General features: G+C 41.4%; 3 protein-coding genes across 3 annotated transcripts; 2 read left to right on the forward strand and 1 right to left on the reverse strand.

Annotated features, from left to right (window-relative positions):
* Positions 1-422: 422 nt before the first annotated feature.
* si:dkey-79d12.4 (zinc finger protein 70) lies at positions 423-2,908 on the reverse strand. Its single transcript, XM_061776002.1, has 2 exons — positions 2,801-2,908; positions 423-2,338 (listed from the first exon to the last, which is right to left on the reverse strand). Coding segments are annotated over exons 1-2 (1,296 nt in total). The 5' UTR covers positions 2,803-2,908; the 3' UTR covers positions 423-1,044.
* On the forward strand, positions 2,848-12,386 carry smg9 (SMG9 nonsense mediated mRNA decay factor). The gene is made up of 14 exons (XM_061775990.1): positions 2,848-2,919; positions 3,486-3,637; positions 3,730-3,804; positions 5,000-5,234; positions 5,310-5,407; positions 5,478-5,590; positions 6,956-7,067; positions 8,387-8,482; positions 8,586-8,671; positions 9,709-9,815; positions 9,910-10,017; positions 10,787-10,912; positions 10,991-11,138; positions 11,984-12,386. The coding sequence occupies exons 2-14, from the start codon at positions 3,491-3,493 to the stop codon at positions 12,060-12,062; spliced, it is 1,530 nt and encodes a 509-aa protein (XP_061631974.1). The 5' UTR covers positions 2,848-2,919; positions 3,486-3,490; the 3' UTR covers positions 12,063-12,386.
* Positions 12,387-12,579: 193 nt separating this feature from the next.
* Positions 12,580-17,378, forward strand: LOC133479290 (urokinase plasminogen activator surface receptor-like). Its single transcript, XM_061776030.1, has 5 exons — positions 12,580-13,758; positions 13,883-14,002; positions 14,683-14,829; positions 16,034-16,144; positions 16,224-17,378. The coding sequence occupies exons 1-5, from the start codon at positions 13,713-13,715 to the stop codon at positions 16,421-16,423; spliced, it is 624 nt and encodes a 207-aa protein (XP_061632014.1). The 5' UTR covers positions 12,580-13,712; the 3' UTR covers positions 16,424-17,378.
* Positions 17,379-17,756: the final 378 nt, after the last annotated feature.

The following is a 17,756-nucleotide window of genomic DNA, read 5'->3' on the forward strand; positions in this document are numbered from 1 at the left end:
TGCAAAACAACAGTTGTGCCTTGTAGAGCCCACCATCCATCAACAAGAACCTCATTAATATTCCATTCAGTAAAAAAAAATATATATATTTAAAATGCCAAAAGGGATTATATTTTTGTTAGTTCTTTGTCGAAGGCATAATTCATCCTGAGAATTAAATGACACGTATTCAGACAAGTATTAGTTTGGCGCTTTCTGATGGAATGTTGACATAAGTTTAATTCAGTTACAATGTTTTTAAATATGCCTTTGAGATGTCATGTTTTGTTGGCGGCCCTTAAATGCAGGTCCTTGAATGTGCCTCTTGCAGTAAAATGTAAAACTAAAAGCATATTCCTGCTTTTCTCTCAATGCAGTAACTAATAGCCAGTGCTGTCCACTTTGCCATTATATGTTGCCTTTAATCCTTAACATTATTAATGGTAGTTTAATGACTTCATACCTTTTTTTTGTGCAAGTGCACATTATTGTTTGCACATGTGTGATGATCACCTCAGCTTGTGCTAGCACGCTAGCTGATACTATTGATGAGCCTCTTGTGAAGGTGATTTGTTTGTGCTGAATAATTACTGAATACAGTCACTTATGTAATGTGTTCTTGATACTGTAGCAAGGTCTTGATGCTTTATGATCTTTGCTGCCAGCTTGTGGCATCTATATGCAATTACAAAGGGGACATCACTTAATTATTTTTCTATTTGCGGCAAAGCTCGGTCCCTTTCCCCTGCGAACAGCGGGGGTTCACTGTGCATCTTCCATTCAAACAAAAAAATCTAAAATCAGATACCTCATTGGAAAGGAAGCACTTTGTGAGAAAACCTCGCACAACTGGAGAAACTATCTCTCTGGAGGGGATAAACTGGAGCTTAAACAAAAAATACATTTCTTGTATTCTGTTATGTTGTCAAAATAACTTGGAATTTGCACGTCTTTAAAAACTGTCCAGGAAATGCCTGGAATTAAAAGCTGTGTGGAGTGTGTTTGCCTTCTAAACAAACCTGTGGTTTTGAAAAAGGACTTCTTTTTGGTTTTGACACTTTTGGACTAGTGCTTGTCATTTAAAGAGGTTTTCAAATGTCTGGTTTTCACATTGTTTTTAAGTTGATGCCATATGTAGGCAGAGGCCCTATAAAAGAAATGTCCACAGCTGCACGCGAGGGGCATCGTGCACTTTCCTCGACATTTTTTTTCCTTCCATGTCCCCAGGTGCTTGGCTAAGAGTCTAGCTCCGGTGAACGTGTTGCCGCAGTTGACGCAGATGTAGCTCTCGGCCTCGGCGTGCTGCACGCAGTGCCGCAGGAGGTGTAGCCGGTGCTTGAAAGCCCGGCCGCACTGGCACCGGTGCGAGCGGCGGCCGCGGTGGAGGTAGCGGTGGCAAATGGCGAGGTAGGGCTGCCGCAGCATGGTGCCGCACTGCCTGCAGGGTCGCGGCGCTTTGGAGCGCCAGCTTGTGTTCGTGCGCTTCGTCGAGGCCAGCGCCTGGCTTTGACTATCAAACACGGGCGGAATGGTGGGTTGTGGAGCTGAGCGTGCTGGGACAGGGAAGCTTGCCTCGACTTTAGCAGAAGAATACGTATGGTCCGTCAACAGCTGTCCATTAATGACCTGCTTATTGTTGACGACGGGAGTACTCGTGGCGGCGACATTGGACGGCACTTTATTGTCAGTCAATCCTGACGTTCTTTTCATGATGCGCACCTTGGTGCTGACCACAGACGTGTGAACTTTGGTGACGTGGGTGAACAGACACTTTTCGTTGACAAAGAAGCACTTGCATATGGCGCACACTTTGGGCATGGATTCGGAGCAGAAGAAGAGCAAGCGCAAGACGCCTCTGTTGGGGGGCGGGTGCTTATGGTGCAGGTCCCAGTGTTTGAACACCTGGCCGCAGCTGTCACAGGAGTACAAGAAGGTGCGGTGCTCCTTGAGAGCCGCCTCGTTGGGAAAGCTCATCATGCAGCGAAAGCACTGAAACATTATGCCCATCACGCTGGTACAGTGCCGCAGATGTAGCTTGAGGGACCTGAAGGGCCCTCGGCCACACTCTTTGCAGATGGAGTCCTTGTTAGTGTCGTGGGTGGGCTGGCCTCGTCTGGGATTGTCTGCAGAATCCCCAGCCTCTGTCAAGCTCGAGTTCGTGTCCTCATCTGATTCTGTGTAGCTGGGATCACTTTGAGCTGCTCTATAGTCACAGTCATGATCGTCCTCAGATTTGCTGCTTGATGACTCGTCCGTGCTCAGGTCGTCAGAGTCGAGAGGTCTTCCCAGGTCGTAGTCCACGCTGTCTCCATACGTCTCGGGGCTATCTGGGAGCTCCGTGTCTGATGCTACGTCACTCCTTTGGGCCAATAGAGGGGAATCTTATCAATACTTATAAACTTAACTGGTAAACAAGATTACAGTCAAAAAGCATGCCCGTAATGTTTGCATATTCCCCACTCCGCATCTCCTCGGCCTGTAAATAAACAGGCATTTAAGTAGTTCTATCTGTACACAGTTGCATTAAGTGTTGTAACAGGAAAAACTAACACAAAAATGACACTTCAACATTACACTCTCACACATAATATTGTGTGTTATAAACAGTAACTAGGGAAATAATATGAAACCTTGCAGCAGACAACAGAGCGTTAAGAGTGATTCTATTATGATGTATAACTCACAATTGGTTAAATAACTTGAAGCTAGGGGTTTACAGTCAGTCTCTAAATTGTAGGTTTTGTGGCCAAAGCTTGCTAATATCGAATGGGCGTGATTCTTTAATGGTGACCCGTTATTCTGAAAGAAAAAAAGCTCTTACATTTATAAATTTGAAGACACGGCGATGCTGCCGATGGCGCCCTTCAAACCGGAACAATAACGCATACGCTTCCTATTCCCAGAATGCACCGCGGCGGTACGACTTCACAAATGCACGAGGTCGGTATCAAATAGGAAGTTGTTAAAAATACATTTAACAGGAAAAAAATAATTACATAAACATTAAAATTACATTCCTATAGTTCATATAATGCGTATTTCATATTAAAAACTTTCCTCACGTTAAAAGGAGCAATCCTGGCGGAACGACTGATGTTCTAATGTTTCACAACGTCAAAATTGACAAGACTCGTGTGCGTTTGATGTCAAAAACATTAGAGTATCAAACGGGCGGAGCGTCTTTGTGTACGCGACTAAAGAACACTTTTTTCTGTAGAACGGTTTATGCCGAATTTCATTACAAACACACCAGTAGGAAGTTGGCGTCGTTTGTGATTATTGAATGGCGCTTTTTTATTTTATTTTATGTTTTTGTCACGATACAACATTCCGAAAGATAGTCATAATATATGTTTGACGAGGCAACGTTTATTATTTTTTTATTATTATTTCCGAGACAATTGTCCTTTTCTCACTTCTGTGTAAAATCTAGCTAGCTGTCTAAAAAAGTGGACATCACCATACGTGGTTATTGTATGTCATTATTGATTAAGTGTACTGTGTAGCAAACATGTCAGAATCGGGCCACAGTCAGCCTGGCATGTATGGACCGGGACGCAGGAGAAGGCGACGCCGTGGGGAGCGGGACATAGGACCTCCAGGCCAGAATCTGTCCGGTCCTAGTCGGGATCGAGAATACCAACCTCGGGAACGAAGGGTAAACTCACACTCAAGAGTCAAATCGATTATTTTGGCGTTCTCGTCACTGCTGCTTGATCTGTAACGTGTGATCCATTTTTGTGTTTCGAGGACGGAAGTGAAGACCCACCGGGCCCCCTCATTCAGAAGACCCCCATCATTCTGGCCAAGCCCCCCGGGGAGAGGGTATTCAAGTTTATTCACAAATGAACCCTTTTATCACAAAGAGATGATCCAATTATGCTTAATTAGCACTAATGTATTATTTAATTACTACAAATAATGTATCTTTGGGCGGCACGGTGGACGACTGGTTAGAGCGTCAGCCTCACAGTTCTGAGGACCCGGGTTCAATCCCTGGTCCCACCTGTGTGGAGTTTGCATGTTCTCCCTGTGCCTGCGTGGGTTTCCTCCCACATCCCAAAAAACATGCATTAATTGGAGACTCTAAATTGCCCGTAGGCATGACTGTGAGTGCAAATGGTTGTTTGTTTCTATGTGCCCTGCGATTGGCTGGCTACCAGTTCAGGGTGTACCCCGCCTCCTGCCCGATGACAGCTGGGATAGGCTCCAGCACGCCCGTGACCCTAGTGAGGAGAAGCGGCTCAGAAAATGGATGGATAATGTATCTTTGTTTATTTATCTATGCCAGCGACGTATAGTGACAGGCACAATTAAATGCTCAGCCGCTCGATGGGTGAAGGTACACTTAACCTCCACTTGTTGCCGTTCATGTCGTTTTGGTGAGATTTGTGTTTGGTGGTGTGCTTTGAGAGTTTCTGCATGTAAAATATGTACTTTGGCCCAATAAATGAAGTTTTGTTAACTCTCTAAAAGTAAGCATGGCTTTATATGCAAAGGCGTCCTCTGTTTACGAGTAGTTTTGTTCCTACAAATTCGTATGTCATATGTCAGAATGTGCCACGGTCTCACTAACCTATGATAACACAGCATTAAAAGTCGTAATTACAGTAAATATTTGTGTTACAAAAACACTCTTCTTGGCCATAAATATAAAACAATCAAACTAAGACCGCTAAGTACGACGGTACCTGCGCATACCTTCTTGTGCTATGTGATGACGTATTCTCATGTCATTGGCCAAACTAATTCATTACAGGTTGTTCGTAACCTTGAAATGTTGTAATTATAGTTTATATTTGGATGATGAACGAAGTCCATGAATATGAAATAATATGATAAAAAAAACAAAAAGGGTAACAAGCGGCGAGCATTAGACCGTAATTGTGTTTCATTTGTAATCTGGAAATGTCGTATGTCAAACCAGGCACAGTTTGCAATGGTCAATATTTGAAATTCCTTATCTTTCATCTTTGCACTGATTTGTTTTTTTGTTTTTTTTGGGGGGATACTTTTGAAGGCCAAGCCATCACAGAATACACCCGTCAGCGGGGCTCCAGTTCTTGACAAGCCGATCATGCTCATGAAAGCTCGGGACGACGCAGCAAAGCCGGCGACTCCTCCGGAGGCGACGCCTCAGCCTTCTGGTCCCGGGCCCTCCAAAGTGGAGAGGGAAGGCCAACGACCCACCCAGCCTGTCTACCAGATCCAGAACCGAGGAATGAGTGCTTCTGCAACTAGCAGCGCTGTGGACCGTGGGTTATAATTGATTTCACTCTGAAAAGTACTGAGAAAATTAGAAAATTCAAAATATATTGATCTGATTGCAGCCTTGGTTGGCCAAGCCAAACTCATCCCACCAGAGAAGATGAAGCACAGCATCAAGCTTGTGGATGAGCAGATGAACTGGTGTGACAGTGCCATGGAGGTGAGATCATCAGTTTATAGACTTTACTTTTATGTCTACGCGTTCAATATTTTTGAATTATGTTACGCAGTACCTGCGAGACCAAACAGATATGCTGGTGGTGGGCGTCGTTGGCCTGCAGGGAACTGGGAAATCGACTGTCATGTCTCTGCTATCGGCCAACACCCCTGAAGAAGACCCAAGGTAAAGATGCCTGTGAATATTATATACTAGACTTTACACTGATTTTATTGGGCTGATCGGTATCTGATGATATTTAGCATTTTATGCTGATCGGCTTTAACGTCGTCACTCGCCGATCCGATCAATGACGTCATTAATCGGCGCCGCAAAAGACATTTACTCCGGGTCACAGTATATTTAAATCCAGAAGCAAGTTTAATTTTAGCCTTGTCGCGTGTCTTTTGATGTTGTACTGTAAATATCTGACAGCCAATGAAGTTATTTAAAAAAAAAAATAAAAACATGTCGGCGGTGTGGGACAAACAACACATCAGAAACAGGCAATGCCCGGATCAGACTACAAGACAAATTTGCTCTTTCACGATTGCACTGTCAGACTACTGCAATAAAATCTTGCATTCCGCATCCCGTTTTTTACGATCATTGGGCTTTATCTTTTTTTTGGAGGAATTAAGTACACAAGTATATACAGTAAATGAACAGGTCATTTAAAGAGACACATTCCTCCATCTTATAGTCGGATCGGTGATCTGATTTTTTAACTCTCTAATCGGCCCCAAAAATCCTGATCGTGTAAAGCCTTCTATATACGTCATGGTAACAAAAGCTTGACTTTTGCTCTTGCACGGTTTCACTCAGAGTGTGACTAGTGGATGTTAAATGTACAGTAATTCTTTATCCTTTGTGAATTTTCACGGAAGAATGCCATTGAACTGGGAACTCTTTGCACAGTGCGCCGAAGTTACATCTATAGCGTGAAGCTACACTTTTTGAACACACGGGGGCGTTGCAGTTAAACCAACCTGCTCTTGGCCATCGCAGATGAGGAGCTCATTTTGTTGTTTTGGTCAGTGCATGCATGCAATATTTGAAACCGGTGTGTGTTTTACTGGGGGCGGGGTTCTTTAAATGCATACAAAAGAACCCAGCCAGCCAAGTCATTTCCCAGGTGAGAACGGTGAGGCAGCGTTTCAAATTGCACACTTGGCACGATGCCTTCATCTCGGATTGAAAGTGTTCCCACACAGCTCAGCCTTCAGAGATCCAATCAAGTGAAGAGAAAGGGAGAAAGATGTCGACAATTATCATACGTGTATCTAGACCAAAAAAGTAAATTAAAAAAGCATATTTTCAAGTACATTTTATTCACCTGGATATAAAATTAACAAAATAACATCTATATGATTTTTTTTTTTTTGTGGTTGAATAGTATAGGGACGGTTGTAGTTTAACTGCAAGCGGTGTAGGAAATGGATGGATGATTTTTTTATTGTGGTTTCGACACTCAAAATATATATTTTTTTGTGGATATGACGTTTATAGGGCACACATTTTTCGGAATAACCATGTTGTTTGTGTGTACAGGGGTTATGTATTCAGAGCGCAGACTCAAGAGATTAAGGAGCGTGGTGGAAACCAGAGCACGGGAATTGACTTTTTCATCACGCAGGAGAGGATCATCTTCTTGGACACCCAGGTAGGAATCAAAGTCATGGAGGTACACTGGAAACGAAGTGAACAATAATCTAATACAACTACATAGCCTTTGACGTGAAGGATGTGGCGCACATATTAAGAAGCAGACAGAGGTGGTTTAGTATTGGCGAGAGGACGTCATGATTTTTAACAGTTTTCGATATCAAACAAGTGTGAAAAAAAATGAAATAGCCGCTGCTGGGCGCGATAGCTATAAAATAAAATCTCCCTTTTTTTTTTTTGGTCTACAAAAATCAGATTTCCGGTTGTAATAGTTTTTTTCTTCGCTTATAGAAAAAGGTAAACAAACAAAAAAAATGTGGCTTTTTATTTTTTCCCCTTCTTGGTTTTGCTTAATTTCTCGAACAGTTTTTCTTTATCCCAGCATTGACACGCATCAATTTCCACTTAAATAATGAACATATTGTTTTCTTTTTAGTTAACGTGAAAATAAGAGCTCTTTCAAAACTAACAAACATCCCTTTTGTCAAAAGCCTATTGTAACACGATCCTGAATCCAAATTTTAAATGTTAAACAATTAAACTGAGCTGTCCAACTGTACAGCTCGGTTGCGCACGTCTGTTGTCAACGAGGAACACCGCAACCCTTCCAGCTCTGGAAACAGTGCGCTTCAAAGAGGACACACAAAAGAGGAGAAAAAAAAAAGTCCTGAGCAATAATCTTAAATTAATCAGTATAATTGATTTAATAGGCTAGTCCTATACTGAATATTCCAACTTTTATTCAATAAAAAAAAAAAAAAACTCTCATAACTCTTGCAGGAGGTGGGACAGGAGGTGACGTCAAAGCAGTTGACGTTGCTGTGTGTGTTAAATGTTTCTTTTCTTTTTAATGTCAACTTCTTAACCATATCGGTCTCCGGAGTAGCCCGGACAGGGTCAGGACTGTACGACTTTCCTACACCCCATTCAGTCCTGGTTCTACAGTCGCATTTACACCTTTTTAGCACAGTACAAATAAATCCTTATGCTTTTGGTGACATGTTATTTACGCAAGCATCTGTTTGATAAAATTAATTTGTGTATGGAATAGATATTTGATTTGTCTTTTTTCATTGACTCAATAATTATCATCGCACGTTTACTCTCTGTCATCCCTGGTGCCAGAGTTTTGTTTAAACTCTTGATTTCTTTTATTTTTTCCAGAACATTTTGGTCAAATTACAAATTCTCCCGTATTACCCATGCAGGCGCACTCTCTCTTAATTTGTAGCCAGATGAAGTTACTGTGACAATTTTAGGTAAAACTGTAGTGTTTTGGTGTGACAGGCATTGAAAAGGAATGTTTTGTTTCCCCAGCCAATTCTCAGCCCCTCTATCCTGGACCACCACATCAACAATGATCGCAAGTTGCCCCCAGAATACAACCTGCCTTACACATATGTGGAGATGCAGGTTAGAAGTCATCCTATTACAGCCAAAAATATTATCTGTATCTGAAGACAATAAGGCAATTCTGAGTAAGCATTAGAACTTCCTGCCTTTAACCTCTGTACAGTCTCTTCAGATTGCCGCCTTCCTGTTTACAGTGTGCCATGTGGTCGTTGTGGTTCAAGACTGGTTCACTGACTTAAACCTCTACAGGTGGGTACTTGTTTATGCGGGACCTCTCTGTGTTTAAAGGAAAATAAACTGCATAGTAACACAGGGAGACAATAACCCAAAACCTACCCGGTGCTCCCTCAGGAATGTTGTGCATTTCGTCTTGTACCGTGGGAGGATATTTGTCTTCTGCTCTTCAATAAGCTCAGTAATGTTGCTCTCACAGTTGGTCTAAAGGAAGACACACGTGAACAAATCCAGGCTTGTTGAGAACAACGTGCAATGCACCCATCAGACTTGTGCAATCGGTTATTTACCATGTCGACGATGCAATTATCCACTAAGGATTCTCATTGTGTGAGATTTTGTTGAGTGTGTCAGAAGATTCTATCTCCTTGCAACATTAGCGTAATAACAACAATCTTCTTGAAGCTTGAACTCGAATTTCATATACTGTAGTGTGCTAAAAATCAGTGGCGGGGCTATGCATTTGATTCCCCGTGCCTTGGGGTCTTACCTGACCTTGCAAAAAGAACAACTAGTGCACAGTGTTTTACAATACAGTGTATTGCGGAATCAGTGCATTACGTATTTTTTTTTTCATATTCATATTGTGCATAAATTGCCATGTTGTGGAATTTTGAGTATATACTGTAATTTTTGTGGTAAAATAAATTCTTCCTAGCCTAAAAAAATTCAAACTGTTTAAAAAGAAAAAAATTATTAAAACACATTACAAGGGATGAAATGTTCATAGTGTACAGCACTACTGTGCATTTCTGTATGTTTAGGGTGTTTTAAGAGGATAGAAAGTGTTTCTAAGAGTATGTTAGCGGTTAATATGAGTGCGTGGAAGATAAATAAGAGTCTTGGGAGGTTCATACAGCTTTGAAATATGTATAAATAATCCCCCCAATTTGTGGATTTTACCTATTGCGGTGGTCCGGAACCTAATCCCCGCGATTAGCGAGGCTTTACTGTATAGTGTGTTTATACCAGCAGGGAAAGGCCTTTCTGGCCCTGACTTCTCAGCGCTGCAAAAAAATCTAAGCATATTTATGGTCGTTTTCGGCTGTTAGGTTTCTTCAAACGGCCGAGATGCTGAAACCTTCCACTCCGTCCGCAAGCCACGACAGCACGGGCTCTTCTGGCAGTGATGACGGCGCAGAGTACTATCCGCATATAGGTGGGACTTTTTCCATTCACCTGTAAATCCGCCAGCTTTTGGATTTTGGATTTCTCATTAAAAAAAAAAAGCTCCGCTCCTCTCCTGCATCCAGTGTTCCTCCAGAATAAGAGCAAGCGTGAGGACTTCTGCCCGAGGAATCTCAAGGACATGCATAATGTGGTGGACAAATTAATGGCCCACTCCCACCTCAAATACAAAGGTATGTTCTTCTCTTTTCACATTCTTCCTTGTTGAAGCTAATCATTTCTGTTTGTTGAAGAAGAAATTCAGTGCAAAATGCACATGAGAATTACTTCTTTGATACTCAAAGCGTTGCAAGACAGTCGTTAGCATGTGTACCAGATTTAAAAACATTTTTGGGCTGTGTGCGTCCATGACAAATACTTGCTTGTTGCACCAGAATGCATCATTAGAATGTTTTACGTGATGTTTATTCGTGAAAGTTAGGCAAATCGATTGTTAATTAAGCGCCATCCGTGACTGAAAGTGGTACGCGTTGTCTTTCAGAATGAGAGCACAAATATAAGTGGTATGTTACCTGTGTAAATGTTGCTAACTTAACAGCGTTCTTTATCATTTGTAAGTGTAGGAGGTGTGAAACCCCAGCCTTAGTTTTTTTTTTTTCCAAAATGGAAATTACATTTTATTTCCGTTTGTATTTTTGTTGTTTTGATTTAAACTGACATCTTGCTTTGAATGTAATTACATGTGACCTGACGGACCTCAATAAATGGACCTTTGACTTATTGCAAACAGTTTTTGCGGGCCTTTATGATTTGCATTTGAGTACCCCTGCTCTAAATTGACCATAGGTGTGTAAGTGAGTGTGGCTGCTTGTTTGCCTATATGTGCACCCGACCCACGACAAGCGACATAAAAATGCATGGATAGATGAATTGTACAACCTCGGGGACATTCAACGCGAGAGTTTTGGCCACCTCAAAACTCACCTCATGATATGTCTACAGGTTCGCTGTCCATGCTAGACTGCAATATCTTGCCTGGTCTGGGCCAGAACTTTATGACGACTGAAGTCAACATGTTCTTGCTGCCCATGCAGGACAACGACGGCGAGGATAATCTGACGAAAGCAGGTCAGACAAAACGAAAGTGCTCGTCAGCTTTATAACGCAGCTTTTTGTGTGTTTAACTCACTCGTGTCCTTGATTTAGGTTCCACAATGACGTATCCCCTCTTCTCCTTGCTGCCGGGTTACAAGGGCCACCCTTCGTTCTCCACCATGGTCTCCAAGCTGCGCAGCCAAATGATGGCCATGCCCCGCTGTCAGCTGTCACACACCATCCTCACTGAGAAGAACTGGTGTGTAAACACTCCCGCGTGTCAAGTGGGAAATTTGTGTTGTATATCTCCCTAAAGTTGAAGAGTTTAATATTTGTAAAAACAGCACAATTATTATTATTTTTTTTTAGATGGCAGCAAATGTTATTATAAGCAGGTTTTTTTCCCTCACAGTCAAATCTTTACACCAAAAATAATAATGTTCTAACATGTTTTAATTAGAATGAGAAGAACTATTTGCTGAAAAACTCACCTATTTGCATATTTTTGTGCGCTTTCTAGAAGTCCTATAAATGCCTCAAGATCAAAGTCCTGTCAAATCGGAAAGTAGGAATTGGTGTCAAGGAAGTATTTTGAAGTGATACTGTACATCTTGACTTGAAGATCTTTATATGACAGGGAAGAGCTAAGATTAGCCCGGGTTGTTAGTGGAAGTTGCTGAGAGTCTTCGCTGCATGTGCTCGTACGTGCGCAGTTTCAGTTGCATTTTTTTCCAAAATCAAATCTTATTTAGTGACATGACATGATATCACACTGTTTTGGGATCAAAGATTGTCATATATTTAAAGTCAAACTTTAAATATATAGAAAATTGTCTAAATAAATAATAATAGGGGGGGTTAATTACTCTTGGTTTTTCATGATTCACTGCGGAACTTGGTTCCTGTCCGCCGTGAACATCTGTGGTTTATTGTGCAGCATTTTTACATCATAACCAGACTCAAACAATAGTTTGCTTAACTTTTTGACGATAAAAGAAATATCAAAAGAATTTATCGTGCCCATCCCTCATATTTATCAAATAGACAGAGAAATGCAACAAGAGTGGAAGTTTCCACCAACTTTGTGTGTGTCCGTTTCTTCAGGTTTCACTACGCCGCTCGAATCTGGGATGGTGTCAAAAAATCCTCCGCCCTCTCCGAATACAGCCGCCTGCTGGCCTAGACTCGTAGCCCTGATGGTTTTTTCCACAAGTCCCCGTAAACGGGATACACGGCTATGAAAACTTTGCAGCCATTGGCTAAGGATGCCATCGCCAGGGAACGTGGACCGTTTGGCGCTCCTTGTCAGGTTACCTGTCCCGTACCTTCCTTCCCAGGGAAATGGGCGCAGTTGAGCTGTTGGAGGTGCGCTCCGCATCGCAGTGGTGGGAAAGAGAAAAAGCAGTTGTGCAGACAAGTCCAAACATGATGAAACGTCTGTTATTGACCCGTGGGACTGTTGTACAGCTGGTGCAAGACTTTGGTGAAAAATAAAAGAAAAGCCTTTTATTATTGTAATTTGTTATATATTGAATAACAGCTGTGACAAAAGTGCTCCAGAGTTTTATTATTTTATTTCGTCTCCATGTTGTGTAAAGTTGTAGATGAGAGAAAGGAACAAAACAGAAGTCTCCAATGGTCTGTATGAGGCCGCCGTAATGCTGAAATTGTTATTTTGCGGTTTAACTTCAAGCTCATTGTGAACGCAGGTTGTGCCTCAGAAACTGCATGGCACATTTCATTGTTTTTGTTTTCCTTGCATGGTAAATTGTGCCAACTCCAAGTGGCATGCTAAGGAAATTGGTAGAATGTTATTGTAGAGTGTCATGGCAAAATGTTAATGCTCTTGGAACATGTTCATATGGTATCTGCTGCTTAAGATGTTAGAATTGGACTTTTTTTGTTTGTTTGTTTGAGGGGGGGGGGGGGGGGGGTGTTTCAAATATTCAAATTTAAACAACTTCCCGAGGAGCCTAAAATTTGGAAAACATTTGTTGAGTGCATCCTTTTACGATGCACATAAAAGCTAAGAATAGAAAAAATGTGGTGCTTCTGCTGTCAGTTGCAGAAATTTGCACAGTTTAGCAGATTTCTGCGGTTTGTTGCAGTTTTTTAAAAATACGCTTTTGTGTTATGCTTACTGTAATGTCCTCACATGTGGGAAAGGAGAGCCACAGTTGACGATGCACATTTCAGGCTTTTATTGAACGGTTTGACAAAAAACAACATGATGTGCACTGCTGTTGGCAACAGCTCACAACCAGACACTCACACGCAGCCTGGCTGACATTACACGTCACCCCACCTAGCTCCGCTTCTTAAAGGCACAGACACTAAAAGTACACCTTATACAGTTTATAGTTGCAATTTGTTTGTGGATTTCAAATACCTTTATGTGTTTAAAACGTGTGTTTTTAATAAGTTTAGATATGTTTAAAGTGTGTGGGAGAGGTAAAACTATATAAAACATTGTCATTTCTAATATGTTCTATATACTGTGAGAAAACGCAAAGGCTGTCCAGTAGGATACATTGTGGTTCTCTAATTTTGGCCTGTACACATCTTTAATGACCAGAAGTAGTATTTTCACCAGATGGTAAAAAAAAAAAAAAAGAATCTCAAATGAAAGCAGGCTGCAAATGATTGTGCGCCAATGCAGTAAAGCACATACAGTATATGCTTTCTACCAAACTTGCTTCCCCCCACCCCCCCAAGTGAAGAGGAGGATGGAAAGGGAGTGGTCTAAGTATGGGACACACTCCTTCAGTTGGAGGATGACTACATAAAACTGAAAGAGATCAAATGAATAGTCACTTGCTTGCTGTCAGACAAAATGCATCACCTGCTGTTACTATTTGGGATTTTACACCTTCCTAAAGGCAAGTCATTTTTTTAAGGTAATTAATAGATTCAAGCTGTAACTGGAATTAATTAAATATTGTGATTTTTTTTATTTATTTATTAAATATATATATTTTTTAATATATGTGATTTGTTTTCCAGCCTATACTTTGAAGTGCTATGAATGTGCAGCTGGAAGCTCAGCGACCTGCATCGACAAGACAAAAGAATGCCCCCCACTGGCGACGCAGTGTAGTGCACTCCGATTAATCGTGTATTCAGGTACTGTATTTTTACTATTACCTGAGCACGTGTGCCATGCAGTGGTGGGCCATTCTCTGGTGGCCTAAACACTATCAAAAACACTGGTACACATTTATAACCTAAATATTTGTTCCATGAAATTGTATTCATAACAGTCTACTCTTTTTATTTCATAGCTTTTCTCTTGACGGCACTACTACTACTACTACTACTAGTCAGATTTTAGCCTCTTTGAATCTAATTTGTCCAGGGCCTTCATAATAGTGCTGGCCCAGGTAACTTCAACTACAGTATATTACCAATTGGACTGTTTCTTTAACCAATCAGATTTCAAATTCACCTCACAGCAAGCAAGGTTCGACTGGCAAAATATGTCTGTATAGTGATCTGCAAATATTAATACATATAATAATCTTCATCTCGAGTGTAGAGCATGTATTTTATTTCAATGTATTATGTTATTCGGTAAATATTAATTCCGAACAGCTCCAATTTATGTTTGCGGCACAGTTGTGTGGTGTTATATTATGTTTTTTAGTCTTGCTGGTTTATATAATTGCAACTTGATAGTGGTGGTATTACGAGATGTACTGAGTCGGGTAAATGCCCACTAAAGTCCCAGACACGGCCCACCACTTGTGTCACGTCTTCTTGCTTGACTTTGATTGAGCTCTAACCTCTTGTGCAATTTGCTGCAGGCGAGTCGGTTATTGCGGACGTCAATGGGAAAAGCTGCAGCTTTGCTGACCACTGTGCACAGGCCTCAGTCAATTTTGGAGTGACCAGGACCATACTTACCAACCAGTGTTGCACCACCGACCTGTGCAACAGCTTTGCCGTGCCGGGTAACACATTTATATTCCTATTTCATCTTAGTAAAGGCTACAGTGGATATAAAACGTCACCACACCCTTGTTCAATTGTGAGTTTTTTGGAAGGAGAGGGAGGGGCGGCTCTGGGCAAGGTGGCAGCATATGTAGGATTCTCCCAAGGACTCAACTAAATGCCTATTGATGAAAATATTTTTAAAATATTGATGACCGAAGAGAAAAAATTGGCTGCAGCAAAAACATTTTTCATCCAGAGCAAAAGTGCAGGTGCTTGAGCACCACCTAGTGGCTGTGTGTGGATATGCTCAGCTGCCCTCACCACCTAAGTTCTTTCAATTGTGGGTTGGGGGGCGTGGCTCAACCACCTTTTGCGGATTTTGCCGTTCAGCTTCTTGTTGGAGAACAGCAAGTTGTCCAAAAAAGTACTGAAACACTGAACACATCACATCAACTTCCTCCTTGAAAGGCTGATGCTTTCTTGGCTCTTTTTGATCAAGTCTAGTCTAGTCTCAAACACCACATCCATCCATCCATCCATTTTCTGTACCGCTTTATCCTCACAAGGGTCGCGGGCGTGTTGGAGCCTATCCCAGCTATCTTCGGGCGAGAGGCGGGGTACACCCTGAACTGGTCGCCAGTCAATCGCAGGGCACATAGAAACAAACAACCATACATAGATTTTCCAAATATGACCTGGATACGTATATAACCTATATTATAATTTTGAACTTTTCTATGGAACATTCACTTATCTGGGTTGCCATATGAAGCGCTATTGTCTAAATTGTGCAAATTTGTCATTAGGTCAGCATGGTATCATGTCTTCCACATACTGTACACATACAAACCCATCATGTTTTATCAGTTAATCGACTTTTTAGAGGAAACATCCAAGGGTCCTATTGATGCATTCATTCAAAATTATGAAAAGTAATCAAAATGTAAAAGTAATTAGTTACATTACTTTGAGAAAGTATTTGAAATAGTTACACCACAACCGGCATTATGTTTTAACTTTAACTTTTAACTTGTAATTGTATCCAATTACATTTCCAAAGTAATCTTCCCAACACTGCATATTGACATATGACCAATTTACACTAACATTCACACTGTGACTGAGTGGGAATTTATCCCACGCTGCCTGCACGGTAGTCAGGTGAGTAATCCACGATATCGTGAGAGACTCGCATCACTGCTAGTTGATTCTATCTTACAGACTTAAGCAAGACCAGGCCCAATGGTAAAAAATGTTTCACCTGCAATGGGCGACAATGCGCTGCCACAGTGGAATGTCTAGGCAATGAGTACCACTGCATCTCAACGACAGGTAACCGTCCTGCCGCGGCTGCGCTTCAACCTGAAAACATGACACACGGATCCACGCAAACATGACTTTTGTTTCTCAGTGGACGTGAAAGGCCAAAAGACGGCTATGAAGGGCTGCGCCTCCAAGCAATTGTGCACCAATACGGAACAGATGGAAGGACTCATTGGAAATCAGATCAGCTGCTGTGAGGGCGACTACTGCAACAGTGGTAGCAGACCAAGAGCTGGCCTCCTGCTGTTGGGAGCACCGCTGCTCCCTTTGGTTATTATGTCGCCTTAACACAAGGTGCTAAGTTGAACCTGTCCTGTTAAACCGCTGTATAGTCTTAGACACCGTGCTGCAGCTCAAGTTTCAATCTTCTTATAGCCTACGGGCAATCTTTATGGAGCACAGCAATCATTTTTTTGCCGTGAGGTGCCGTATTTAACTTTGAATGACCAGTACTGCTTGAGAGAGTGTGAGAGGGATAACACCTCTCCTCTCGATCAGACCCGCTCCCCATTCACACCTGAGAGAGAGGTTTGGACATTTTCATTCAGGGGTATACTCACTTTTGTTGCCGGCAGTTTAGAAATTGATACTGACTACTTTATATTGTTGTAAATTGTCATTTCTGTAGTGTTGTCCTATGAACGGTATATAAGAATGAAATATTCTACTTACGTTTGTGAGATATTGTGTGTACAGCAACACGCATGTCAGAGAATGTGGAGAATTTCACAAACAAAATATGAAAATATGTTTTCCGAAATTCTGACTTTTGCTCCTAGTTGTTAAGGCCACACTGAAGAGAAAAAATATATATGCTATTGTGTAATGCGTGACATGTCAATCGTTGGCGTTTGTATAGGGAACCTGCGCCCCCTTGTGGAGTGGCGCCTTGTAGAACAGATAATAAATTAATTAAAAAAAACACTTAGGTCAGCCATGTCCCAGGAACGTTTATTTCATGGGAATATTTTCTTTGATTTGTTGCAGAAGTCATTAAAGTAGTGTTGTTGTTGTTTTTTTTTAAAACTATTGTCATATACAACGTTATACATATGGACCAGCCGGCCTCAGCATCATAAGGATCAACCACACATTCAGCTGTGTTTTAGTTTTCTGTCTGATGCATTTTCAGTGATTCAAATCCTTGATAAGTGTCAAGCAATTGTGTCCTGAGGAGCATTTTGATGCATCATTTGCACGCTTTGTTTCTGTATGACAAAATAAAACAAAGATATTTGGTCTAGTTTTGCTCTCTTAATGGTCAACACAACAAATAATACAACTTCATTTTTGTAACCAAAGACTCGTGTTTAAACTTTGCCAGACCGACATGACTCCAATTCTTTGCTTCAAGGGCGTAAAATATTTCTGTTACAGTTCCTTTTGTGTTTGTGAGTATGCGAAACCCAGATGTGCTACTTCCTCTCAAGACTGCTGCGTCCAAAAATGTTGTTAACACGAATGTTGGGGGGAAAGAATTTTTTTTCTTCCTTCCTTTATCACTTTATACTCAACTATCATCTGAGCTATTTGAAAGTACATACAGTAATGACAGCACTTCTGCAATAAATCGGAGAAAATATTTGACAGACGTTCCATCAGCTCTTCTTATAACACTGTC

The sequence above is a fragment of the Phyllopteryx taeniolatus genome, chromosome 6 (genome assembly GCF_024500385.1).
Source record: "Phyllopteryx taeniolatus isolate TA_2022b chromosome 6, UOR_Ptae_1.2, whole genome shotgun sequence".
Classification (NCBI taxonomy): Eukaryota; Metazoa; Chordata; class Actinopteri; order Syngnathiformes; family Syngnathidae; genus Phyllopteryx; species Phyllopteryx taeniolatus.

What these genes read in the sequence shown, in the direction of transcription:
- smg9 (XM_061775990.1), top strand. Translation starts at nt 3,491, where the DNA reads ATGTCAGAATCGGGCCACAGTCAGCCTGGCATGTATGGACCGGGACGC. An exon ending in ACTGACTTAAACCTCTACAG is followed by an intron (nt 8,672 to 9,708) that starts GTGGGTACTTGT and finishes TTCGGCTGTTAG; the next exon opens with GTTTCTTCAAACGGCCGAGA. An exon ending in AGAGTACTATCCGCATATAG is followed by an intron (nt 9,816 to 9,909) that starts GTGGGACTTTTT and finishes TCCTGCATCCAG; the next exon opens with TGTTCCTCCAGAATAAGAGC.
- LOC133479290 (XM_061776030.1), top strand. Translation starts at nt 13,713, where the DNA reads ATGCATCACCTGCTGTTACTATTTGGGATTTTACACCTTCCTAAAG. An exon ending in GATTTTACACCTTCCTAAAG is followed by an intron (nt 13,759 to 13,882) that starts GCAAGTCATTTT and finishes TTTGTTTTCCAG; the next exon opens with CCTATACTTTGAAGTGCTAT. An exon ending in CAACAGCTTTGCCGTGCCGG is followed by an intron (nt 14,830 to 16,033) that starts GTAACACATTTA and finishes TCTATCTTACAG; the next exon opens with ACTTAAGCAAGACCAGGCCC.